Source organism: Manis pentadactyla, chromosome 2 (assembly GCF_030020395.1).
Source record: "Manis pentadactyla isolate mManPen7 chromosome 2, mManPen7.hap1, whole genome shotgun sequence".
Taxonomy (NCBI): Eukaryota; Metazoa; Chordata; class Mammalia; order Pholidota; family Manidae; genus Manis; species Manis pentadactyla.
In genome coordinates, this window is record NC_080020.1 from 79290030 (window position 1) to 79316800 (window position 26771).

A 26771-nucleotide genomic window follows, 5' to 3' on the forward strand; every position below is an offset into this window, starting at 1 on the left:
TCCCCTTTTCTCTCTCTACTTCTTCTGGAATACCTATAATTCTTATATTGTTCCTTTTCGATTGGTCACTCAGCTCTCTTAAAATTCTTTCATTCCTGGAGATCCTTTTATCTCTCTCTGCATCAGCTTCTCTGCGTTCCTGTTCTCTGTTTTCTAGTCCATTAATGGTCTCTTGCATCTCATCCATTCTGTTTTGAAGTCCTTCCAGAGCTTGTTTTATTTCTGTATTCTCCTTCCTTAGTTCTTGCATATTTCTCTGCAAGTCCATCAGCATGGTTATGACTTTGTTTTGAATTCTTTTTCAGGAAGACTGGCTAAATCTATCTCCCCAGATTCCTTCTCAGGGGAAGATGTAGCAGATGCCAAAGCTGTCTGGGTTAGTCTTGTCTGGATCATATTTTTTTGCCTTTTCATGTTGACAGGTGCTATTGACTGTCAGCTGGGAGGGCCAAAATTTTCACTTGCTACTGGCCTTTCTTTACTGGGACAACTGCGACCCCTAGTGGCTTGTGTTGGGTAATTGCGTGTAGAGTGGGTCTTTGTGTCTTGCCTGGCCGGGAGGGAGAAATTTCCCTTTGTGTGGGCGGAGTTTGTCTCAGGCTGCTTCTCTGCTTTTGCAGCACCCGGTGGGGTAATGGATGGGGGGGCTACTTGACTGTTTGCCTCCGTGAGGGGTCTCAGAGCTGTTGCCCAGGGGGTTAGTGCACCCGGTTTTCCCTGTAATTTCCAGCTGCTGTACTGTGACCTGGGTTGTTTCCGTCAAGCTGTTAAGTCCCTGTCCCTTTAAGACTTTCAAAAAGCCCTGCTTTTCTTTGTCACAGGGGCATCAGCTTCGGCACCCGTTCAGAGGTCTTACTCCCTGTTCCCCCAGTATCCAGGGCCCCCTGGGCACGTACTGTGTCTGCGCTCTGGCCCGGATGGCTGGGGCTGGGTGTTCAGCAGTCCTGGGCTCCGTCTCCCTCCCGCTCTGCCTATTCTTCTCCCGCCGGGAGCTGGGGGGAGGGGCACTCAGGTCCCGCCGGGCCGGGCTTGTATCTTACCCCTTTCACCAGTCGCTGGGTTCTCGCTGGTGTAGCTGCAGTCTGGCCACTGTCCTGCGTCTTCTGGTCTCTCTTTTAGGGCTAGTTGTGTTTGTTGTATTTTCAAAAGTATATATGTTTTTGGGAGGAGATCCCCACTGTCCTACTCACGCCGCCATGTTGGCTCCACCTCCTGAATCTAGAAAAATTCTTATTCCCTTCTTTCTGTCACTTGGGTTTTGATCCTGTCTCTATTTTTTCCCAAACATCTATTTTGTGTGGTTTTACAGGTTTATGAAACTTTAAGAAATTTTCCTAGAATTCTGTCTTCAGTACAAGAAGACTTTGTAGCTTTCATACAAGGCTTATTCTTGTTATATTCTTGCACTCACAAGATCCTGCCATAAGATATTTTTATTGAATCATGCTAATAAAATTAGATAATATAATAATCTCAAATGAAATATTAAATAAAATTATGATTTAATATTTCCTAGCATTCCTTAAAAATTAGAAAAACATTTTGGAAAAAAATGTCCTTCAATACTCAAAAAGATAAAAGCTTACCGATTGCTGTATAATAATCATATATTTATGATTTTGGTATTATAAGCAAATTTAAAGAGTCCCAAATCAATAAACTCCCATCTCAAAAAACTAGAAAAAGAAGGTCAAGAATAAACCCAAAGCAAACAGAACAAAGGAAATAATGAAGAGCAGAAATCAATGAAATCGCAAAGTAAAAAGAAAAATCTGTAAAACTAAAGCCAGTTCCTTGAAAAGATCAATAAAATTGACAAACCTCTAGCAAGACCCACCAGGAAAAAAACCAGAGACGACATAGTTTTCAATATCAGGAATGAAATAAGGGCTATCATCACAAACACTGCAGAAAACAAAAGGATAATCAAGGGGATAATACAAACCACTCTGCACATTTAAATTGGACAATTTAGATGAAGTGGATCAGTTCCTCAAAAAACACGAACTGCTACACTTCCCCCAATATGAAATAGATAATTTGAATAGCCGTATAACTATTAAGGAAATTGAAATCATAATTTAAAATCTCCTGGAAAAAGGAAATAAAAATTAGGACAGAAAAATAAAACTGCACTTACTGGCAAATCATCCATCTTACTAGATGTGAACCCTTAATATGAGGAGACAGACATGGCAAAATGAGAGGAGTGCATCAGAAGCATTCAAGCACATGCCTTGGTCTGGGGCTCTTCTCAACTAGTTCTGGCAGGCATGGAATTTAAATCTTCATATACAGTAGTGTAGTTGAAGATGATAAAGTTAGAGCAGATATGCAGGAGGAGCGGATCACTGCTTTTGAGGACTATGTGCAGTGCTTGAACATGGCTGCTTTCAGCAAGATCTAAAATCCACCATGGATCACTGCCCATAAATAAAAGCCTGAAAGAAAAAAATAATAAAATAAAATCTCCCCCTCAAAAAAATCTCCAGGCCTGAATTATTTTGCTGGGGAATTCTACCAAATGTTCAAAGCAGAATTCACATCAATTATACACGATCTCTTCCAGAAATTAAAAGAGAAAGGAACACTTTCCAAGTCTTTTTATGAAGCTAGCATTATATTTGTTTTGAAAGCAGATGAAGACAGTGCAGAAAAGAAGACTGTAGACCAATATCCCTTATGAATATAAACATGAACATTCTCATCAAGATACTAACAAATATAACTCAGCAATATAAAAAATAATAATACTATGACTTAGTTCATTTCAAGGATGCAAAGCTGGTTCAATATTCAAATATCAGTCCACATTAACAGGCTAATTTTTAAAAATCACATTGTCATATCAATTGATGCAGAAAAAGCATTTGGCAAAATTCAGTATTTATTTCTGGTAAAACCTCTCAGAAACCTGGGAATTGAGGGAAACCTCCCTACTTGATAAAGAATATCTATGGAAATCTAGAGCTAACCTCATATTCAGTGGTGAAAGACTGAATGCTTTCCTACTAAGTTTGTGTCTTCCAAAGCACAGCTCTCCAGTGGAAACCTTTAAGGAGAAGCCAAACCCAGCTTGGCAACAAAGTAAAGGAATAAAAAATCCTTGTAGCAGGATAAAACTCCTATAATGATAATAAATGCATGAACTAAGAACATTTCAAGAACTAAAAATAGAATTAATGACTGGAGGTCAGTGCATAGGATTTTACTGTTACTAGTTGCTTTTCATTGTACTAGGTAAACAAACAGAAGATGCCATGATAGCTATAATGCTTCCCTTGAAAACACCCAGACCCTAATTAAAGAAGGTTATAGGCACATTTCTGTGTGTGCCTGTTAGAGGTGCTAATGTACACTTCTAAAAAATAATTTTCACCAATAAACTTGGTGTTCAGAAAACACTACTGGAAAATCTAAATATGGCTATACATGATATCAACATACTGGGAATACAGTTACTGGTTATAGTTGCCAATGTCTTTTCTTCCTTGGAGGGTTGTCACTTTAAAACAATTGACTTAAAAATATGTTAGAATATTGGATAGTATTTTACTGTTGAAGGAAATATGTAATAAGAAAAACAATGAAAAATGATAGATGATAATATTATAAAATGATTGTGTACCATATTCATTTAAGATATGTAGGTGGTTAGTGTTATTCAAGTTCTTTAAGTTCTTAGATTAATAAGAAAATGTTTTTTTGATTAGAGGTCATAATTGACATCAGCCCAAAGTTCTGACTAAAGATGTCAAAAATACCTCTCCATGCTGATACATGTAAATTCAGTTCATTTTAATTTCTACATTATTACTTTTCATAAATATAGCCCATTTTAGCCATTCTTTATTGATAGACATTAGAGTTTGTTACCCACAACATTGCAGTGTTGCAAAGAATATTATTGTGTATGTCTACTTTTGCTCAGGAGCAAGAGTTTCTGTAGAGTTTATAAGTAGAAGTAAAATTGTTCAGCTATATTTTTGTCTCTCAAAATTTTTTTCCTATGAAAAATACCAAACATCAGAGGATATCATAGGATACCCATGTATAATTTAAAGAATAATACTTAAAGTTGTACCAATGTGTCTACCACCCTGCTTAATAATGTCATAAGGGAAATCATAAAAAGTATTTTTTTAATTTAAAATTAATAGTAATGAAACATTCAACTCAAGAGGTTGAAAAAACACAACAAAAGAACTAAAAAATAAAAAAAGCAAAATTAGAACAGAAATCATTGATTTGGAATAATAAAAATAATAAAGAAGATTAACAAACTCAACTCCAGTTTTTGGAAAAGATTAATATGGTAAATCAAGAAAAAGGGTAAAGACACAAATAAACAAAATAGGTATTTCCCCAGAAATGTCTGAAGACCACTAAACAATACTTTTCTCTGTTATTTAAAAAAATCCTTAAAATCATAACAGAATGCAAGTATGTACCAGCAACTAGATTCTCATAAAATGAAGCTTCATAACAGACCAATGCCAACTAAAATGATATATGTTTCCCTGTGAGAGAATTTAATTAAATATGGATTAGTGTTAGTGGTTTCCTCTGTAAAACTCATTGTTAGAAAAGAGAAGCACTCAACTGACTGTGACACCCCAATGATGAATATTTGCCTGAGGCCTTTACTTATGGTAAGAAATATTTTAAAAATTATTTTCTACATCAATCAGGCTTGTTGAAGAACATAATAATAAAGACAATAATGATATTGAGGAGGATGATGTGAAGATGATGATAATAATTCCACTCCTGTACTTCACTTTGACATGGTATACCTTTTTCCTTCATGTAATCTTTCTTTTACCTTGCAAAATATCAATGACCTCAACTTCCAGACATCTTGTGTGCCTGGATTATTTGCTATTATTATTCCCTTTCTTTCTTGTCCATGCTTGCTTCTGATTAGTTTCTCATTCTTTTAATTAATCGGTTCCTGTTCTAAAGAAAGCAGGAAGACCTTAGCTGAGAGAAGCCCAGGGAATGCTTGACCATGATCTTTGGCCCAAAAGAAAGTTACTATCTTCCTCTTATAAAAGAAAAACAATTAGGACCCAGGCAAGTAAGGTCACAGAATCATCTCCCTCTTTGGGCATGCTTCTTCCATCACACCATCTTAATTTTTTAATATATAAACTTTCTTGTATTTTTCTTATTAGAAGGATTAAAAAGTGCTAAAGAAGCATAGACACTTAAAAATCACAAAAAAACAGCCATAATTACAGAACCTTTGTACAACCAACCTAAATACCCGGATGAATCTCTCTATCTGGATCTATTCCAGAGAGATTAAAGAAATAAATGTGAAAGACAAGAAATTAAAATGACTCTAGAAGGTTTTTATGTATGATATGGGTAAGGGTTTCTTAAACAAACATAACTATAATTAAAAGGAAAAGGTCAATAAACTTGGCGACATTGAAATTAAGAACTTCTGTTCATCACAGAAGGACACTACAAAGAAAATAAGAAGGACAAGCCATGGAGTGGAAGACAATGTTTGCAAATCGTAACTGTCACAGATATAATGTTCAGAATATATAAAGAACTCCTAAAAATTAATAATTTGAAGAAAAGATGGGCACTTCATGAAAAATGAAAATCAAATAGAGAAAAAGTTAACTAACCTTGGTATTCAAGGAAATGCAAATTAAAACTACCATGTGATACTATTACAAAAGCATACAATTAAAAAGTCCAACAGTACACAATTCTAGTGAGAATGGAAGGCAGTAGAAATACTCCTACAGTGATATATGGCTCTAAACTAGTACAACCATTCTAATAAACAGTTTGACATGACCCAAGGGGAGATTAAATGGGCTTTTAATTTTTAATTATGTGTAAAATTGGACTGATAAATGTTTTGCATTTTTCTGTATGTTTGTTATATTTCATAAGTTTTTAAAGTTAAAAAGTAGTAAATAAACCCTTACTTTGACCTAAATGGAAACCTTTACTTTGACCTAAATTTTTAAAAATAATTTTTGGCTCATGGACTATATTTTAAGTGGGAAACAAAATCATTATTCTTACTAAAATATGAGAACCATTTTTTTTAAAACTGTCAAACTGTTACCACTTGATGGAAAAACTTTCATAGATATCCAAGTACCTTGAAATCAAGAATAATCTCTAGTTCATTACTATAAAGAATTTATTGGGAAAAAATTATTTGAAAATAGAAGTTTGTATGGATTTTTTTCTTCCTCCTAGAAGGATTATCCAAAAATGTATCTTAACATTACTATTGCTTCAGGACAGAAGTATACTGATTGATGATGAGAACGACCATCTAAAACTTCCAAAAACATACTTTGATGTATGTTGGAGTTTGACTCTCAGACATAAGCAAATATTGGATTAAAGAGCTCTGGCCTAGGTCAATACTGATTCTTGTTCCAGATTTTCACTGACTCACACCTTGACTTTTCCTGCCAACAAGTGATGCCATAAAGTTCTTTCCACATACAAAGTGCCAGGACACTTCTCCAAATAAATTTAACATTAATCAAATGAGTATAATAGATTATTATCTACTGGAACCTACATGAAACATTGTTTCAAATGCCTTGCTTTTAGAAATTTTCATTTACACATTTTGGAACTGTATAAAAAAATATATATGGATTAATCTAGTCATCAGAGAGAAGATTAAAGATGGCGGCGTAAGAGGAGAGACAGAGGCTTCCTCCTAAAACTGGATACAATTAGAAAATATAGTTGGCACAACTAATCCTGAGAGAGCAACAGGAAAGAGGACGGCATCAGACTGCACACACCTGGAGAAAAGAGCAGACCTCAGCGAACGGGGTAACGTACCAGAGCTGTGGCTCTGCAGGACCCGAGCCCCTCCCCCACCCCAGCTCACCGGCAGGAGGAAGACAAACGGAGCAGGGAGGCAGTGGAAGGCTTGGGACTGCTGAATACCTAGCTCCGGAGATCTGCTCTGGGAGCACAAACCTACATTTCATGGTGCTTTCATTATACTCTTCTGATTACGGGGTTAGAAAGCAGGGACAGGCGGAGTTCCTGGGGAGACTGGGATTCTGGCCGCTTGTGGAAAGCAGGGATCCATATCTGGCTGCTCTGGGGCAAAAGCTTATATCTGTGTGCTTGGCGCACTAGTTCAGACAGTGGAGACAGGCACAGCAGCCAGGAGGCGGGGAACAGCTCTTTCCTACCCCCAGGCACCAGTACCGCTCCCCTATGACCCCCAACATTGTTTCAGGGGCTCTGCAGGTCCAGAGTAGAGCTTCTGGACACTAGAGGGCGCCATATAAAAATATGAAATGCCAAAGAAACCTGGTCCAGAGTAAAATTATTAATACAACTACTGAGAAAGATTTAAATGACATGGACCTCGTGACTCTTCCTGAAAGGGAGTTCAAAATAAAAATCATCAACATGCTAGTGGAGGTACGGAAAGACATCCAAGAACTCAAGAATGAATTCAGGTTGGAGATCCAATTATTGAATAGCATAATGGAGGGTATTAAAAGCAGGTTGGATATGGTGGAGGAGATGATAAATGAAATAGAATCTGGAGAAGAGGAATACAAAGAAGCTGAGGCACAGAGGGAAAAAAGGATCTCTAAGAATGAGAGAACTGTGTGAACAATCGAAATGGAACAATATTCGCATTATAGGGATATCAGAAGAAGAAGAGAGAGAGAAAGTGTCTTTGAGGAGGTAGTTGCTGAAAACTTCCCCAATCTGGGGAAGGAGATAGTCTCTCAGGCCATGGAGATCCACAGATCTCCCAACACAAGGGACCCAAGGAAGACAACACCAAGACATATAGTATTTAAAATGGAAAAGATCAAGGATAAGGACAGACTGTTAAAAACAGCCAGAGAGAGAAATAAGATCACATACAAAGGAAAGCCCATCAGGCTAACATCAGACTTCTCAGAAGAAACCTTACAGGCCAGAAGGGAGTGGCATGATGTATTTTATGCCATGAAGCAGAAGGGCCTGGAACCAAGATTACTTTATCCAGCAAGATTATCATTTAAATTTGAAGGAGGGATTAAACAATTTCCAGATAAGCAAAAGCTGAGAGAATTTACCTCCCACAAACCATCTCTATAGTCTATTTTGGAGGGACTGCTATAGATGGAAGTGTTCCAAAGGTTGAATAGCTGTCACCAGAGGTAATAAAACCACAGTAAAGAAAGTAGAACAGCTAATTACTAAGCAAATGCAAAATTAAATTAACTATCCCCAAAGTCAACCAAGGGATAGACAAAAAGTACAGAATATGATACCTAATATATAAAGAATGGAGAAGGAAGAAAAAGGAGGACAAATAGAAAAGAACCTTTAGATTGTGTTTATACAAGCATATTAGGTGAGTTAAGTTAGACTCTTAGATAGTAAGCAAATTAACCTTGAACCTTTGGTAACCACGAATCTAAAGCCTGCAATGGCAATAAGTATATACCTATCAATAATCACCCTAAATGTAAATGGACTGAATGCACCAATCAAAAGACATAGCGTCACTGAATGGATAAAAAAACAAGACCCATCTATATGCTGCTTACAAGAGACTCAGCTCAAACTCAAAGACAGGCACAGACTAAAAGTCAAGGGAGGAAAAACATATTTCATGCAAACAACAGGGAGAAAAAAGCAAGTGGTACAGGTGTTACAGTACTAGTATCAGACAAAATAGACTTCAAAACAAAGAAAGTAACAAGAGATAAAGAAGGACATTACATAATAATAAAGGGCTCAGTCCAACAAGAGGATATAACCATTATAAATATATATGCACCCAACACAGGAGCACCAGCATGTGTGAAACAAACACTAACAGAATTAAAGGAGGAAATAGAAAGCAATGCATTCATTTTAGGAGACTTCAACACGCCACTCACTCCAAAGGATAGATCCACCAAACAGAAAATAAGGAAGGACACAGAGGCACTGAACAACAAACTAGAACAGATGGACCTAATAGACATCTATAGAACTCTACATCTAAAAGCAACAGGATACACATTCTTCTCAAGTGCACATGGAATATTCTCCAGAATAGACCACATACTAGGGAACAAAAAGAGCCACAGTAAATTCCAAAAGATTGAAATTCTACCAACCAACTTTTCAGACCACAAAGGTATAAAACTAGAAATAAATTGTAAAATAAAGCAAAAAGGCCCACAAACACATAGAGGCTTAACAACATGCTCCTAAATAATCAATGAATCAATGACCAAATTAAAATAGAGATCAAGCAATATATGGAAACAACTGACAACAACAACACTAAGCCCCAACTTCTGTGGGATGCAGTGGAAGCAGTCTTAAGAGGAAAGTATATAGCAATCCAGGCATATTTAAAGAAGGAAGAACAAACCCAAATGAATAGTCTAATGTCACAATTATCGAAATTGGAAAAAGAAGAACAAATGAGGCCTAAAGTCAGCAGAAGGAGGGACATAATAAAGATCAGAGAAGAAATAAATAAAATTGAGAAGAATAAAACAATAGCAAAACTCAATGAAACCAAGAGCTGGTTCTTCGAGAAAATAAACAAAATAGATAAGCCTCTAGCCAGATTTATTAAGAGAAAAAGAGAATCAACACACATCAACAGAATCAGAAATGAGAAAGGAAACATTATGACGGACCCCAAAGAAATACAAGGAATTATTAGAGACTACTATGAAAACCTATACGCTAACAAGCTGGAAAACCTAGGAGAAATAGACAACTTCCTAGAAAAATACAACCTTCTAAGACTGACCCAGAAAGAAACAGAAAATCTAAGCAGGCCAATTACCAGCAATGAAATTGAAGCGGTAATTTAAAAACTACCCAAGAACAAAACCCCCGGGCCAGATGGATTTACCTCAGAATTTTATCAGACATACAGAGAAGATTTAATACCCATTCTCCTTAAAGTTTTCCAAAAAACTGAAGAGGAGGGGATACTCCCAAACTCATTCTATGAAGCCAACATCACTCTAATACCAAAACCAGGCAAAGACCCCACCAAAAAAGAAAATTACAGACCAATATCCCTGATGAATGTAGATGCAAAACTACCCAACAAAATATTAGCAAACTGAATTAAAAAATACATCAAAAGGATCATACACCATGACCAAGTGGGATTCATCCCAGGGAAGCAAGGATGGTAGAACATTTGAAAATCCATCATCATCATCCACCATATCAACAAAAAGAAGGACAAAAACCACATGATCATCTCCATAGATGCTGAAAAAGCATTCGACAAAATTCAACATCATGATAAAAACTCTCAACAAAATGGGTATAGAGGGCAAGTACCTCAACATAATAAAGGCCATATATGATAAACCCACAGCTAACATTATACTGAACAGCGAGAAGCTGAAAGCATTTCCGCTGAGATCGGGAACAAGACAGGGATGCCCACCCTCCCCACTGTTATTCAACATAGTACTGGAGGTCCTAGCCATGGCAATTAGACAAAAGAAAGAAATACAAGGAACCCAGATTGGTAAAGAGGAAGTTAAACTCACTATTTGCAGATGACATGATATTGTACATAAAAAACCCTGAAGACTCCACTCCAAAACTACTAGAACTAATATCAGAATTCAGCAAAGTTGCAGGATACAAAATTAACACACAGAAATCTGTGGCTTTCCTATACACTAACAATGAACTAATAGAAAGAGAAATCAGAAAAACAATTCCATTCACAATAGCATCAAAAAGAATAAAATACCTAGGAATAAACCTAACCAAGGAAGTGAAAGACCTATACCCTGAAAACTACAAGACACACTTAAGAGAAATTAAAGAGGACACTAACAAATGGAAACTCATCCCATGCTCCTGGCTAGGAAGAATTAATATCATCAAAATGGCCATCCTGCCCAAAGCAATCTACAGATTCGATGCAATCCCTGTCAAATTACCAACAGCATTCTTCAATGAACTGGAACAAATAGTTCAAAAATTCATATGGAAACACCAAAGACCCCAAATAGCCAAAGCAATCCTGAGAAGGAAGAATAAAGTGGGGGAGGATCTTGCTCCCCAACTTCAAGCTCTACTACAAAGCCACAGAAATCTAGACAGTTTGGTACTGGCACAAGAACAGAGCCACAGACCAGTGGAACAGAATAGAGACTCCAGAATTAACCCAAACATATATGGTCAATTAATATATGATAAAAGAGCCATGGACATACAATGGGGAAATGACAGTCTCTTCAACAGATGGTGCTGGCAAAACTGGACAGCTACATGTAAGAGAATTAAACTGGATCACTGTCTAACCCCATACACAAAAGTAAATTCGAAATGGATCAAAGACCTGAATGTAAGTCATGAAACCATAAAACTCGTAGAAAAAAACATAGGAAAAAATCTCTTAGACATAAACATGAGTGACTTCTTCATGAACATATCTCCCTGGGCAAGGGAAACAAAAGCAAAAATGAACAGGTGGGAGTATATCAAGCTGAAAAGCTTCTATACAGCAAAGGACACCATCAATAGAACAAAAAGGTATCCTACAGTATGGGAGAATATATTCATAAATGACAGATCTGATAAAGGGTTGACATCCAAAATATATAAAGAGTTCACACACCTCAACAAACAAAAAGCAAATAATCCAATTAAAAAATGGGCAGAGGAGCTGAACAGACAGTTCTCCAAAGAAGAAATTCAGATAGCCAACAGCCAGATGAAAAGATGCTCCACATCACTATTCATCAGAGAAATGCAAATTAAAACCACAATGAGATATCACCTCACACCAGTAAGGATCGCCACCATCCAAAAGACAAACAACAACAAATGTTGGCAAGTGTGTGGAGAAAGGAGAACCCTCCTACACTGCTGGTGGGAATGTAAACTAGTTCAACCACTGTGGAAAGCAGTATGGAGGTTTCTCAAAAACCTCAAAATAGAAATACCATTTGATCCAGGAATTCCACTTCTAGGAATTTACCCTAAGAACACAGCAGCCGAATTTGAAAAAGACAGATGCACCCCTATGTTTATTGCAGCACTGTTTACAATAGCCAAGAAATGGAAGCAACCTAAGTGTCCATCAGTAGATGAATGGATAAAGAAGATGTGGTACATATACACAATGGAATATTATTCAGCCATAAGAAGAAAGCAAATCCTACCATTCACAACAACATGGATGGAGCTAGAGGGTATTATGCTAAGTGAAATAAGCAAGGCGGAGAAAGACAAGTACCAAATGATTTCACTTATATGTGGAGTATAAGAACAAAGAAAAACTGAAGGAACAAAACAGCAGCAGAATCACAGAACCCACGAACGGAATAACAGTTACCAAAGAGAAAGGGACTGGGGAGGATGGGTGGGAAGGAAGGGATAAGGGTGGGGAAAAAGAAAGGGGGCCTTATGATTAGCATGTATAATGTTGGGGGGAGCATAGGGAGGGATGTGCAACACAGAGAAGACAAATAATGGTTCTACAACATCTCTCACTACACTGATGGACAGTGACTGTAATGGGGTTTGTGGGTGGGACTTGGTGAAGGGGGGAGTCTAGTAAACATAAAATGTAATTGTAGATTAATGACAACAAAATGAATATATATATGTATATATATATATATATATACATATAAAATCTAGTCATCAGAGAGCAACAACAAAAAAAACCCAACTACCCTCATATATATTACATTCTATTGGCAGAAAGAGGGAAACAATAATTAAAATAAGTGATATCTGATTTAAAAAAAACATATATATACATATATGACTTTGTGGTAGGAGAATAATTTTATTACACATGTAAAAATATTAAGGTCGATGCCAAATCTAGAGGGTCTGATATAGCAGAGGTTGCCTGCTATATATGAAGTTTAATTAAAAGGCTATAATTTATTTTAGCAAGTTTCTTTCTTGATAACATGAAACATATAACTGGAAAGAAATGTGATTCTTTTAGTACCTCCCAATAGTGCTTAACTGGAAATCTTTGAATGGGGAGTGTAAGTCCGGGGAGAGGAAATCCAGTGGCAAAATACCTCTAAAAATCATAATCAGTCAAAGAGAGAAATAAAGTTTAAAACACGTTTATTGCTCACAAGGTGCAGTCTCGGGCCATCTCTCTTTCCTGCTCCAGCAGAAGCAAAACTGGCCCTCCCCTCCCCTCTCAGGCACAGATAAGCCCTCCTTACCCAGGTAATTACCCATTGATACGGAAATGAACTTCTCTCCACCCCTGAGGAATGATACAAATGCACTAAAGCCATACTTCTTTCCACCTCTGAACACCTATTGATATGCAGATGTTCTAAAGCAGATGTTCTAAAGGCGAGATATTCTGGAAATGTTACAATTTTACCCTCAGGAAGCAATATTTCAAACTGCGTTTTCAGTACTGCCAAAACTTCTTATGTCCTATGCTTCATTCATAATAGAATATGTGATGAAGATTGGAATGGTCTGGTGGGTTTTTAATATTGATCTTTATTTTGTCCTAAAAATACACATGAGGTTTTTGGATCAGAGACAGATTATTACCTACATAATAATAATAATTGTGCTGGCTCCCCTTGCTCCAATTCCTGCCCCTGGAGAGATGCAATGAGAACCAGATGTCACCCTACACTCAATGGAGTCTGTGCTGTGAGGAACTTTGGGAAAATGAATCTAGGCATTTATGTAGGAAAGAAAAGCTCTCCTCCTCCTCTTTTAAAAGGGGAGGGGGAATCTCTGCTCCATGAAGACAAAATGTGAAAGATCCTTGATTCTCACTCTAACACATTTTAATATAAGTAAATCTCTCCAGAGGCCAGAGGAAGCTAGTGTCTCCAGCTCTACCACTTAGTTTCCAAAGTCCCAGGCCTCATACCAACTTGAAATATAAACACACATCTCCTAATTAAGTAAATCTTTTGAGTTCTCATTATTTATACAGTTGCAAATTATATTCAGAGCATGCTTTTAGTCCAGGATCCCAAGTTTTCATAAAATTTGTTCAGAAAGCCCTAATTATGCAGAAACAAAAAAAATTCTCTCAGCACCTCAGTGTTCCAAAATTAATTCTTCCTTCTACTTGGGCACCATGGTTACTCAGCTAAAACCCTCATTTCCTACTTGCTTTTGGATAGATGTGGCCTTGTGACTGAGTTCTCACTAATGGAAATTTCACTTCTGGGTAGGCTGCAGTGTGCAATCTAATGTTGAAACTATGACTACCTTGGGTTTGTGCTGTGTGCAACAGATGTTGCATATTGCTGTGCTTCTCTCAACAACTTAAGAATCCTGCTGTTCCCTTTGTGGTTCCAGGGGTGTCTCAGTACACTGTTTAGGAACTGTGGAGTTAGCCACTTAATTGACAGATAAGTGACACTGGCAGAATTTGTTCAGGTATATGAACAAACTAAAATGCAAGAAGTGATCGTTTGGTTTGACAATGTTATAGTTTCTCATTTCACACATTCATTTAACACCTCCTGTGTGAAATTCCTACTTGAAAATGGAATAAGAAAAGCCTGAGGCTAAAGGGATTACTAATTTTCTTGAATGTGAAAAAAATTAGGATAACTAATATAATCAAATGGGCTCACTGATGATGACAAATTCAGTTATCCTCTCTCTGAGAATGTATCGGTTTCACCTTCATTCCTAAAGGACACTTTCACTGGGTATATAATTTGGGGTTGACATTTCTTTCAGTTCTTGAAAAAATGTTCACTTCCTTCTGGCCTCCATGGTTTCTGATGAGAAATTCACTGCCATTTGGATAATTCCCTACATCTAATGAATTTTTGTCTGTAACTGCTTTCAGTATTTTTACTTTGTCTTTAGGTTTCAGAAATTTGATTATGAGTGCCTTCAGCTCCTTTGAGTTTATACTATTTGGATTTCACTCAATTTCTCGAACTTGTAGGTTTATGCATTCCACTAAATTTAGAGGATTTTCAGCCATTTTTTTGTTGTTGTCGAATACTTTCTCAGCCCAGATTCTACTCTTTTTTTTTGTAGAGGGGAGACGGCTGACAACAATGTTTTCAGATCTTTTGTTACTGTTCCATGGGTTTTGAGACTTTTTTTTTAGCCTATTTGATCTGTTGTTCAGAATAGGTAATTTCTATTGTTCTACCTTCAAGTTCATGGAATCTTTCCTCTGACATCAACATTCAACTACTGAGCCATCCAGTGAGTTTATTTTACAATATTTCCATTTTTTCTTCTTTATATTTTCTATATCTTTGCTGAGACTTTGTTTGTTTCAAGTGTGTTTGTAATTGCTCAATGAAGCTTTCTACAGTGACTGCTTTAAAATCCTTGTCAGATAATTCCAAATCTGTGTCATCTCATTGTTGGCATCTATTAATTGTCTTTTTTCATTCAAGCTGAGATTTTCCTGATTCTTGGTATAATCATTGATTTGTCTGTATCCTGAACATTTGAACATTATAAGACCCTGGGTCTTATTTAAATCTTCTCTTTTAGCAGTTCTCCTCTGATGCTGTGCCAGCAGGGGAAGAGTGTAGAAATTTAGGCCATGTGACCTCCATTGATGTTCCACTCCGCTGGGGGAAGGGGTCTGGAAGGAACAAATGGTTACCATCAGTGGGGTGGAACTTCAAGGTCTCCACTCTGCCTCATCTGTACTACACCAAAAGAAACGGGGAGGACTGTCTCATTATCACCAGGCAAGGGTGGAAGTCAGGCTCCCTGCTCACTGTTTGCTGATGGGGGTGAGGGTGGAGCCATGGCATTTTCCATGCAGTTTGGCTACAGTAGGTCAGTTTTTGCCAAAAGGTTTCTATTTTGCCAGACTGTCCCTTTCCTCAGTCTTTGGCAGGAGAAAGCAGGTTTTGGTGGTGGGGGTGGGGTGGGGTTGCCTTCTATGTTTAAATGCATTGGCATTTCTTGATTGTGGGCTCCTTTGTCACTCAACCCAGGATATATCAGACAAAAAGAAAACCCAGAGAACTCAGTATCATGCTGTTCCTTAGGCTTCAGGGTCCCTGACCAGACCATCTCCTTCTCTCCATCTTTCAGAGTCTTCTCTGTTCATTTTATGGTTTTTAGTTTACTTAATGGAAGGAATGGGGAGAAGTACATATGCTCTATCCTTTCTGGAACCAAAAGTCCACCTTCCTTAATGGAGGATACCACTTTCCCCCCCTGGGTATCTCTATAGCCCCCACTGGGAAGAATGGAAGAAATTTTTCCAGCACAGAACAAAATCTATATACACATCTGTTCTTCTAAACAAGCCAAAGTATCCTTCCCTGAGGGCCTCTGCTGCTGGTATGCCCACTGTTCACCAGTTAGAACAAGGGAGGAATATTAGGAAAAGTAGAGCCAGGGGATGGGAAGATTTATGAGAAGACAAAAAAACTGTGTAGCAACTTTTTTTTTAATCCACTACTTCCCATACATCAATGAATAATAGGAAAAAGAAACGTGCATTCAGAAAGTGAGCTTTAAAGGTTCACAATTAAAATGTTACATACTTCTTTTTCGTAGAACTTCCCCTCTAGGTAGTGATTAAATAAAGAGAAAAAAAACCTTTCCTTTGTTTGTTCTGGCTTTTATTTAGATCTTTTGGACCTGTAACTCCAAACTGTTGGTTAAAGTGTTGTCTAATAAATACAAAAAACAAGCAGATTGTATGACAAGTTATGAACTTGATGTTGACCCTAATGGTCATTAAAGACCAAGCCTATGTAACTATGAAGATAATGAATAATGTAGTGATCTTCCTGTGCTATTGGTCTTTCTTGGTTGAACCAACGGATCTATCCTAGGTTTGATGATTGATTATGCCTGGAGTTGGATGTATTATAGTTTTTGAAGAAGTGCCTTCTACTTTTGATATTTTCTATCTTAGGCTGCTGGCTGACTTCTTTTTTCCCCAAGAGTTCTTCTTGCAACCTGAGTATTGAAACAGTTATTATGAGCTTTCTTATTATGACAAACATCCAGGCTTCTGTAGAATTTGTCTGTTTTCTTAACTGTGCCCACTGTTTCTTCCATTTTATGCTTACACATTTCCACCCTCTCTGCTTCTGATAGGTTCTCATCTTGTTCATAGTTTATCCGAATTGGTTTCTCTTGCACAGCTCTCTCCTTCTGATGATGGAGTTCCTTGAAAAGCTCTATTATCTGCTGTACGATCTGGCATTCATTCTCCAGCAAAGCTGCAATCAAATGCAATGAATACGTGTCATGTTTCAGTCTCCTCACTTGTTCCTCCAGCTCATGCTCAGCTAGAACGTCATTATTTGGCTGAGTTTGGAAAATGACTCCATTATTTTTAACAGTTTCTCTTAAGTCTTTCTGAGATTTCTGATATGATTTTATTAGCTCACTAAGCTCAAAATGTTGTACACTCCAGTGTTCTGCTTCCTGTATTAACTGCACCATGTTGTTCCTAAGTTTGATATTTTCTTCTTGAACGTGAGGCAATCTCTTTTGTGCTTTGTCCTTACTTAGTTGAGTTTCATTTAGGGATCTTTTTCCTATTGAACAATGTGCCAAATCCCTTGAAAGACCTTGTACTGTGTCCTTGCAGTTCTGGTCTTCTAATATCATCTCCTGTTTCTTTGCATTCTGTTCTCTCTCTAGGTCTAAAGTACCAAGCAGGTTTTTCAATAGCACTTTATTTTATCAAGTCCTCTGATTTTTTCTTTAAATTCTGACACATCATCAGACATATTGGTTTCCTCAAACGAATCTTTTGCTTCAGTAATCTCTTCATAACTCATCACGTCTTTAATAGTATGTTTCATTTCTTTTAAGAGATTTTCAAACTTCTGTGCTGTCTGTTGTTCAGTTGCCTGATAGTGGCTGTTCTTTAGGGAAGGGAGGGAGCCCCAGGAGACAGGAGAATATGCTCCAGTTTCGATAAAGGTGATTATGATCTGAGGGTCCAAAGACTCCTGATTGAGATCAGGACTCGGCTTAAGAGTTTCAGAGAGGGTGGACACTTCCATCTTGGCAGTTAGTAGGGCTGGTGATCGGGGCACAAGGAAATCAGAAAGCCTTAGAGATTCCAGAAGGGGAAAGTGGCAGTCCTCCGTGCAATGGGTAGAGAATGTGGAGCCAAGCAGAAGTCAGAGACGAGAGTCAAGATCTAAAACCAGGAAGATGATATTTAGATGGAAGGTGACATCTCAGGCAACCTAGGAGGGAGGGAGGGTGGGAAAGGGGACCAGGAGCGAGGGCTCCGTCTCTCCTTCTCCAGGCTTCTAGTGTTAATCCCTAACCCTAACAACCAGGTCTTTATTCTGTCACTGCACACTGTGGCCTATCACCAGCTTCTGTTTCCTGTATCATAATAGAAGCCCTTAAACCCCTGCCCAGTGAGTCATGCATCAAAATCAACCTTGAGCCCTCTCCCAGAGATCTCTATGACAGTCCTTCCCCTCCTTATTTTTCCAGGTTTTTACTCATCTCATTCTAACTGTATTCAGCGACTTTCTTACCACATCCCCACCACCCAGAATCCCAGCTACAAAGGCAGTATGGCTTTCTACCACCTAAGGGCATGGCTGAGAGAAGTCCTCCCTGGTGAGGCTCCCCATTCTTTCAGGGCACCTGCAACCTTATTGTAGGAGAGAGGCTACAATTATCCTTATGAAATAGAACCCAAAATGTGCTGCATCTTTTTTGTGGTTTTTAAGAAAATAATGTCAGGAACCACTCTATTCAAAAATTTTCTACTGCAGTAAGAAGAAAATACCTGAATGGCTCCTGAACAATGCAAATACAAATCGGGACTTTCTTGGCTTTGAATACAGGCATCCTTTAAGACAGGCCTAGTGAGCTTCCTCCTGAATCATTTACATCAGGTGAACTGTAACCATTACTTTTCACAAGAACCTGTTAAATATGACTTGATTATCTAAAGCATTTGAAACAGCTAAATACTATAGTGGGTTATAGGAAAGTACTGAAATTTACTAAACCTATTGCGCTCTTGTCTTTTTGCCCTTAGAAGCCAGGACCTTGAGAATACCAAGCTTAATCAAAGAAAACTAACAAATACTAAGTTCAGTCAAAGAAAAAGGAGACTGTTTCTTGGCCTTCAAATTCTTGCTAGCATGCACTATATAACTTCAAGTTTGCTTCCAATCTTAAGGGAAAACTCATACTCTAGTAGTTTTTTCCTTAGAGAAGAGAAATGTGGGTTTTTTTTCTCTCTCACAGCTACAAATTCACTTCAACTTTAATTTCCTGGAGCCTAATGCTCATTCTCCAGCCAGCTGGGTGCAGAGCCATCACCTCATGACTGTCCACAGATACGACACTGTGGGTCTTGTTTTAACCTCAGAAGGAGCACCTTTTTGTAACTCACCCAATAATATCACAGAGACTAGCAACTGCCCTTCTGCTTTAATTCCATCTTAAAAGGTCCGGCCTTGGTTGGTATTTCCCCTTTGACTCAAGCCATCATTTAAGATAATTTTTTAATCTGAAGGATAGGAACATCTTTTTTTTTCTGATTGGTTAATTCATTTCCAGCCTTATTGCATGATATCAGAAAATATATAATATTTCTACCTTTTGAAATTGATATTTTCTCTCTGGCTTAATTGTCAATTGTCATGTGTGTTTCATGGATACATGGAAAGAAACTGTACCCTCTAGTTGTTTCTTGTCCTTGCAGCGATGCTTTGGAACATAAGTCTGATATTACCCTTGTGTTTGATTTTTATGAAAACTGATTTGAAGGTAGCTTAGTCAAGATGCCAAGAGAATTTCTTTTCTTTTTACTGAAGAGGGATTTAAATGTTTCCTTCCTCCTTACAAATACAATGAATTTCAAATAACATAATTTCTGTTAATTTTATTGAAATTCAAGTTACCATCGAGGCTGAAAGATATCCAGAGTGGTCCTCTTTTCTTTATGGATCCATATTCCCAGTGGATAACTACAGAAGTCAAACATATTTGGATTGTCCTGCAATTGCTATCTACTAAGTGTCTCATAGCTTCATGACTTAAAAAAAAAGAAATGCAAAAAGAAGAGCAAAAAACTGTCTCTAAAATTATTAGAGAGAAAACTTACTCTTCTCTCTTTAAAACCAGTTTGCCTTAATGAAAATATAAATCACATCAAAGGGTATACACTGTCAATCTGTCTTATTTATGCTGATGTTAATCTTGGCCATTTCATTAAGTGATATCTACTGGGTTTATTCACTATAAAGTTACTATCTTTCCCTTTGTAAATGACAAACATCTTGGAGGAGATATTTTGAGGCTTTGGAAGTATCCTGCTTCACTTAAAACTTTTGCCTACACCATATAATTTTAGTATAAGAGAGGGGTGTTCCTGTAACAATTATTACAGTGCTGATTTTATCTAATGGTGATTTTCTTTTTCTCTCATTCCTTTCATATTTGTTGCTTGGAATTATTTTTAAAAGAAGATCTGTCTCTGATGAGAATTAGGCTTGGGGTGGATTAATGATTGTGCATCGAGTCCCCTGTACAGAATTTTATTGTTGTTAACTGTTAACAACCATTTGATCAATAAATATGAGAGAGGCCCTCTCAAAAAAAAAAAAAAAGAAGATCTGTTTCTTTTCCTTCATTTACTTATTTACTCATTTATTCATTCAATGACGTGTTTATATAAGTATGGGCTCACAAATATTTATTTTATTTTGGGGGTTATAATTGGATTACCATTTCTTGCTCAATTATATATGAATAATTTTAATATAATGGAAATATTATGGCATAATTAAGTATATATTTACTTTGTGTAATCGTCCTAATTGTTCAATAGATTTTTTTAAACCAAAACATAATAGCTGATTAATGATGACTATTTAGGAGTCTATAATCACAAGGGATTCTACGGAGGGTGTGATTTTAAACATAATAATCTGTACGATTGCTTTTATATGTAGTAGTGCACTTGTGTGTAGCCAGTTTAGAGGAGAAATTATGTGAAAATGTGAAATTTTTATTCAAACGAGCAAAATACACATGTAGCTGGACACATTAACCCTTTTCCTCAACGTGTTCTCTTCTCTTTGACCACCAGGTGGTGCTGTGAGCTTTAAAATGGCTGTATAAACGGTCTTTTTTTTTTTTTAACATCAAATTTTAGAATGAAGGGAACAATGGAGATATTCTCATCCATGCTCTTAATTTTTTCAGAGCTTGAGAATGGAGATTCTAAGTGAATTGAGCAAAGTTCCAGCTAGTCACAATGCGAGTTGGCATTAGAGTCCAAGCCTCCTGCCTTAACTTGTTAAACTTTAGGTGAGGCAGGTTCTGCAGATATGGGGGCTGTGGAAGAATTTTAAAAGCTCTAATAACATTATCTAGGAAAAGGGTTATGTGGAACAGCTGGCTTTCAAAACTGATGAAACTGGCTTGTTTTTACAAGAGGTTGGCAAACAAACTTATATGACACAAATGACATTAGGCTGATGAAGATGTGAACAGAGGCTCGTAAGAATCTAATTTTGTGTTTCCCTTAGAGGCAATTGTTCAGTATTGGCTAATTCAGTGTGGGCAGCAACTTTATAGAACATTACTGCAAATAAATGTAGCTGTGCATCTTAGTAAATTTAACAAAAAGTGCAAAACTTACATTCTGAAAACTAGAGTATTGTTGAAAGAAATAAAAGATCTAACAAATGGAAAAGCATCTCATGCTCATTGATTTAAAGACTCAATATTGTGAAGAGAGCAATATTCCCTAAATTGATCTACAGATTCAGCATAATCTCTATCAAAATCCTAGTTGGCTCTTTTGCAGAAATTGACAAGTTGATCCTAAAATTCTATGGAAATTCAAGGGATCCAGAATAGCCAAAACAATCTTGAAAAAGAAAACTAAAGTAGGAAAACTCACATGACTAATTTCAAGACTTGCTCTAAAAATACAGCAATCAAGACAGTGTGGTATGGGTGAAAAAATAGACACATAGATCAAAGGAATAAAACGGAGAGCTCAGAAATTGACCTACACAATTAGCCAACTGATTTTTACCAAAGATACAAAGGCAATGGGACAAATGATGCAGAAAAATTGGATATCCATGTGCTGAAAACAATCAACCCTGGCACATAGCTCAGACCTGAGCAAAAAACTTTCTTTCAATGGCTCATGTACTTATATGTAAAATACAAAAAAAAAAAATTATAGGAGAAAATCTGTGTGACCCTGGATTTTGTGATGAGTTATTGAGATACACCACCAAAAGTATAATATATGAAAGAAACAATTGGAATTCTCAAAAATTCAAACCTTTCATTCAGTGAAAGACACTGTGAGGTGAATGGAATGACAAATTGCAGACTGAGAGAAAATATTTGTAAATCATGTTTGTGATGGAGGACTGGTATCTAGAATATATAAAAAAAACTCTTAGAGCTAAGCAGTAAGAAGGCAAACTAATTAAAAACCTGGACAAAATATCTGAACAGAACACTTCACCAAAGAAGATACATGGATGGCAAATAAGCCATCAAAATAAAAAGATGCCCGACATCATTTGTCATTAAGGAAGGCAGATTGCAAAATAAGGAGACGCCATGATATACTATCACAATATATATATATTTTAAACTGGCAATAACAAATGCTGTCAAAAATTTCAAATAAGAGGTACTATCTTTCATTGCTAGTGGGAATGCAAAAATGATCCAGGCACTTTGGAAGATGATTTCCCAGTTTCATGTAACGTTAAACATAGACTTAACCATATGACATAACAATCATGCTCCAAGGGATTTACTCGACTGGTTTTAAAATGTATGTCTACACAAACCCACATGTGAGTGTTTATAGCAACCTTACTCATAGTAACCAAGATGTTCTTCAATAAGTGAATGGAAACAAACTGTGGCATACATGATGGAAAACTATTCAGCTAGAAAAAAGGAACATTTAATGGTTCTGTAACATCTTACTCCATTGATGAACAGTGACTGCACTGGAGGGGGTGAGTTCTTGATAATATGGGTAAATGTTGAACCACTGTGCTGTGTATTTGAAACCAACATAAGATTGTATATCAATGATACTTTAACTAAAAAAAAGAAAGAAAAAAGAAACATGTTTTTTATTCACACAATAACATAGCTGAATTTTAAATGCATTTTGTTAAGTGAAAAAAAAAATACTAGACAGGAAAGGCCACATACTGAATGGTTCCATTCATAAGACATTCTGGAGAAGGTAATTCCACAAGGCTGGAAACAGAGCAGTTGTTCCAGGGATTGAGAGAAGGTGTTTGCTCAGGAAAGCATAGAATATTCCTTAGGGTGATGGAATCAACCTGTATGGTACTAGAGTGATAGATAAATGACTCTCTGCATTTGCCAAAACCCATAGTACCTGCAGCATAAACTGTAAACCTTAATGTATGAAAAAATGTTAAAAATCTACAAGATCAGAGGACACAAGGGATGGAATGCAGACTGTGACAGTGCTTACTGACTTCCTCCAGAGAGTAGAGGATGGAAAGGGAGAATGACACTAATTTTACAGTGGAGAAACCTGACGAACAGGATCTGGGCCTGTTAACATCATCAGTGTCGAGTAACGTGAGTACCCCTGATGTGATGAGAACGGGACTTCCTCTCTGTGTGTTCCTCCCCCAAACCATTACCCCCTAGTCTCACCAAAAGAAAAACATTTGACAGAAACACATTGAGACACATCCTACAAAATACCTGACCAGTACTTTCAAAACTTTCCCAGTTATCGAAAGCTAGGAAAGACGGAGAAACTCTCAGAGACCATAAGAAATGAACGAGACATGACAACTAAATGTGATGTGGCATCCTGGCTATGATCCTGGAACAGAAGGGCATTGGAGAGAAACTGGTGCCATCCGAATGAAATGGGGAGCTTGATTGATGGTAATGTACCACTGTTGGTGTCGCAAGTGTGACAAACATACCACAGTAGTGCAAGATGTTAACAATAGGAGAAACTGGGTGAAAGGTATATAGGAACTCTCTGAGGTATCTTTGCAACTTTTCTCTACATCTAAAATTTTGTTCTAGAATAAAAAGATTATTTTAAAAAGTTATATTCTTTATTTGGCAACACTGCAGTATATGGCAGGGTGTGATTTCAATTAATTATAAAAGTGAAATTTTTGTGTTACCTAAGAAACTTGTGTCTTCATTTCAGCTCTGTGTAATTGAAAAGTACGGATGTACAAGTAATTGAAAAACAGCAACTTTACAGTGGGGAGACCAGTCAGCTACCACCTTAGCCAAGTGATCAAAGTTAGTATCACTTTTAATGGGGCAAATAAAATTTCCTGGGCCTCCCAGATGGACCGAGAAAGACGCAGCATCACTTCTGTAGCATTCGTGACCAAAATGCATAATCTGATTCTAAACATGTCAAATGGCATACAGAGCTAGCTAGAGGGAGGTCAGATAAGGGATGTTGATCATCAAAATAAACCATGGCATTAAAGATATCACCAATAGAATAAAACAAGAATCCATGAGTCCATACTAATATAAATAAATATATGATAGATTAGTGATATAAATAGATATATACAGGAGGAAAAAAACTCTCCCTTACAATAGAATGCCAATTAATAAATGCAAAAGTAATGATGGGATTAGAAAAATCACTATTTAGCAATCACCATAGTAGTAGTTGTTTTAATCAAGGATCATCAATGTATGTTAAAACTAGTGGGTAAAAATTTGATGAGAAAGAAGTTATTTATATAATCTCAAAACATCTTTCCAAAGATACTTATCAAAAGCAACAGGAAAAACAGCAACTTTACAGTGGGGAGACCAGCCAGCTACCACCTTAGCCAAGTGATCAAAGTTAGTATCACTTTTAATGGGGCAAATAAAATTTCCTGGGCCTCCCAGATGGACCGAGAAAGACGCAGCATCACTTCTGTAGCATTCGTGACCAAAATGCATAATCTGATTCTAAACATGAGAAAATGCCAGAAGAGCAAAGATTGAGAGACATTCAATAAAACAACTGGACTATAATCTTCAAAAGTCTTAAGCTCATGAAAGCAAAGAAAGACTGAGGACCTCTTTAGAGGGGATTAAAAGAGGCATATCAACTAAATGCAATGTGTGATCCTGAACTGGATAAAAATTACCTTTAAAAGGTACTGGGACTATTAAATTTGAATAGTCTATAGATTGCAACCCAGGCATCAATATTTTCTAAAGCTCCCAGTAGATTTCCATGTGCAGCCAAGTTTGAGTCAGCAGGGCCCCTTCCTGTTCATTTTTGTTTTTAATGAATAGATTTATTTTTCATTTACTTATATATATATAAATTTTACATACTTAGGTGCACCATGTGATTTGATATACATACACACAGTGAAATGGGCCAGTGCAGTGGAGATAATTATCATACAGTCTCCTCATGCAGTTAGCATTTTGTATGTATGATGATGGTAACCTGAAATCCACACTCTCAGCATGTTTTGAATGCTCAATACAGTGTTATTAAGTATAGCCATCGTGCCTGTACATCTCTAGACTTACTCACCCTGGTGTTTAGTGAGAACCCAATGCTTGTCCTAACTGGGCAATCACCAAATCCTACATGCAGTGCCCTAGAAACGCTAGGGTGCTGCAGACAGACAGACTGTCACACGATGCTGCTATCAACTTACCTTGGCATGCTCTTATGGTAATTAATAAGACTAATGATGATGTAATTACATTAAAAGAATTGCAGAGGACTTGAATAATTAATCTTCCTTCACTATGATGCTTCTTGGTCATCAGTTCTGCCTTGTTTCTTTTAAAGACGACAGGCTTCCGTCTCTAAAGCAAAAGGGTGAACAATGAAATCGACCTGAAAATAAAGTCAAGAGGAACTCAAGTAGCCTGTCTCTAGGTTTCAGATTTCAGTTCTCCTGCCTGTTGGGATTAGGCTCCCTTTCTTCCTTATCTCCTCTGGGCCCAGGGTGCCAGGCCTTTTCAGCTCCTGAAAGATCAGGCTTTTTGCTGGCTACATCGCCCTATTTACATATACTGAAATCTCTGAAACATTAAAAAGAACACTGCATCCTCACCCATCCTCCAGCTAAGGCCCCACCTCTGCTTTCCTTGCAAGCAAATGGCTGAGCACTCTTTCCCTTTCCTCACTTCTGCTCTTCAAACCATTAGCATCTGCTTGCTTGCTCTTGCACTTCAAGAAGTTTCTATAAGACTTCCTTGCTGAGAAATCCAAAGAACAAATTTACATCTTTTTTGACAAGTCTCCGCAATAGCATTTTACACTCTTGGCCGTTTCAGACATCCAGAACCCAGAACAAACTGAAGTCAGACAGCACGAGTCAAATCCCAGCTTGGCCACTTACTAGCCCTGCCACGTCGGCCAGTTACCTACTCTCATACAGCCTCAGTTTCCTCAACTGTTACATGGGGTTTGTGATTACATGTACCCATGAGACAGGATATTTTGAGCACTGAACACAGCATCTGGGACTCAATAAGCATTCAATCACTTGGGACTCTTCTTCCATGGCACCAACTTCCCAGATTTTCTGTCCTACTCTATTTTTTTCTTTTAGCATTTTTTTTTTCTTTTTGCAGTATAGTTGACATACAATATTGTATTGGTTTCAAGTGCACGATGAAGTGATTCGACAGTTATCTACATTATTAAATGCTCACCCCAACAAGTATAATGACTATCTGTCAACATAGAAAGATGTCTCTATGCTGTATTTTCAATCCCTGTGACTAATTTATATTATGATTGAGATTTTGTGCCTCTTTATTCCCTTCATCTATTT

At 37.2% G+C, this 26771-nt stretch overlaps 1 protein-coding gene across 1 annotated transcript; it reads right to left on the reverse strand.

The window, feature by feature from the left end:
* Positions 1–16864: 16864 nt before the first annotated feature.
* SPZ1 (spermatogenic leucine zipper 1) lies at positions 16865–26272 on the reverse strand. The gene is given in 4 exon segments (XM_036914114.2): positions 16865–16899; positions 16902–17645; positions 17648–17978; positions 26252–26272. Coding segments are annotated over 4 exon segments (1131 nt in total).
* Positions 26273–26771: the final 499 nt, after the last annotated feature.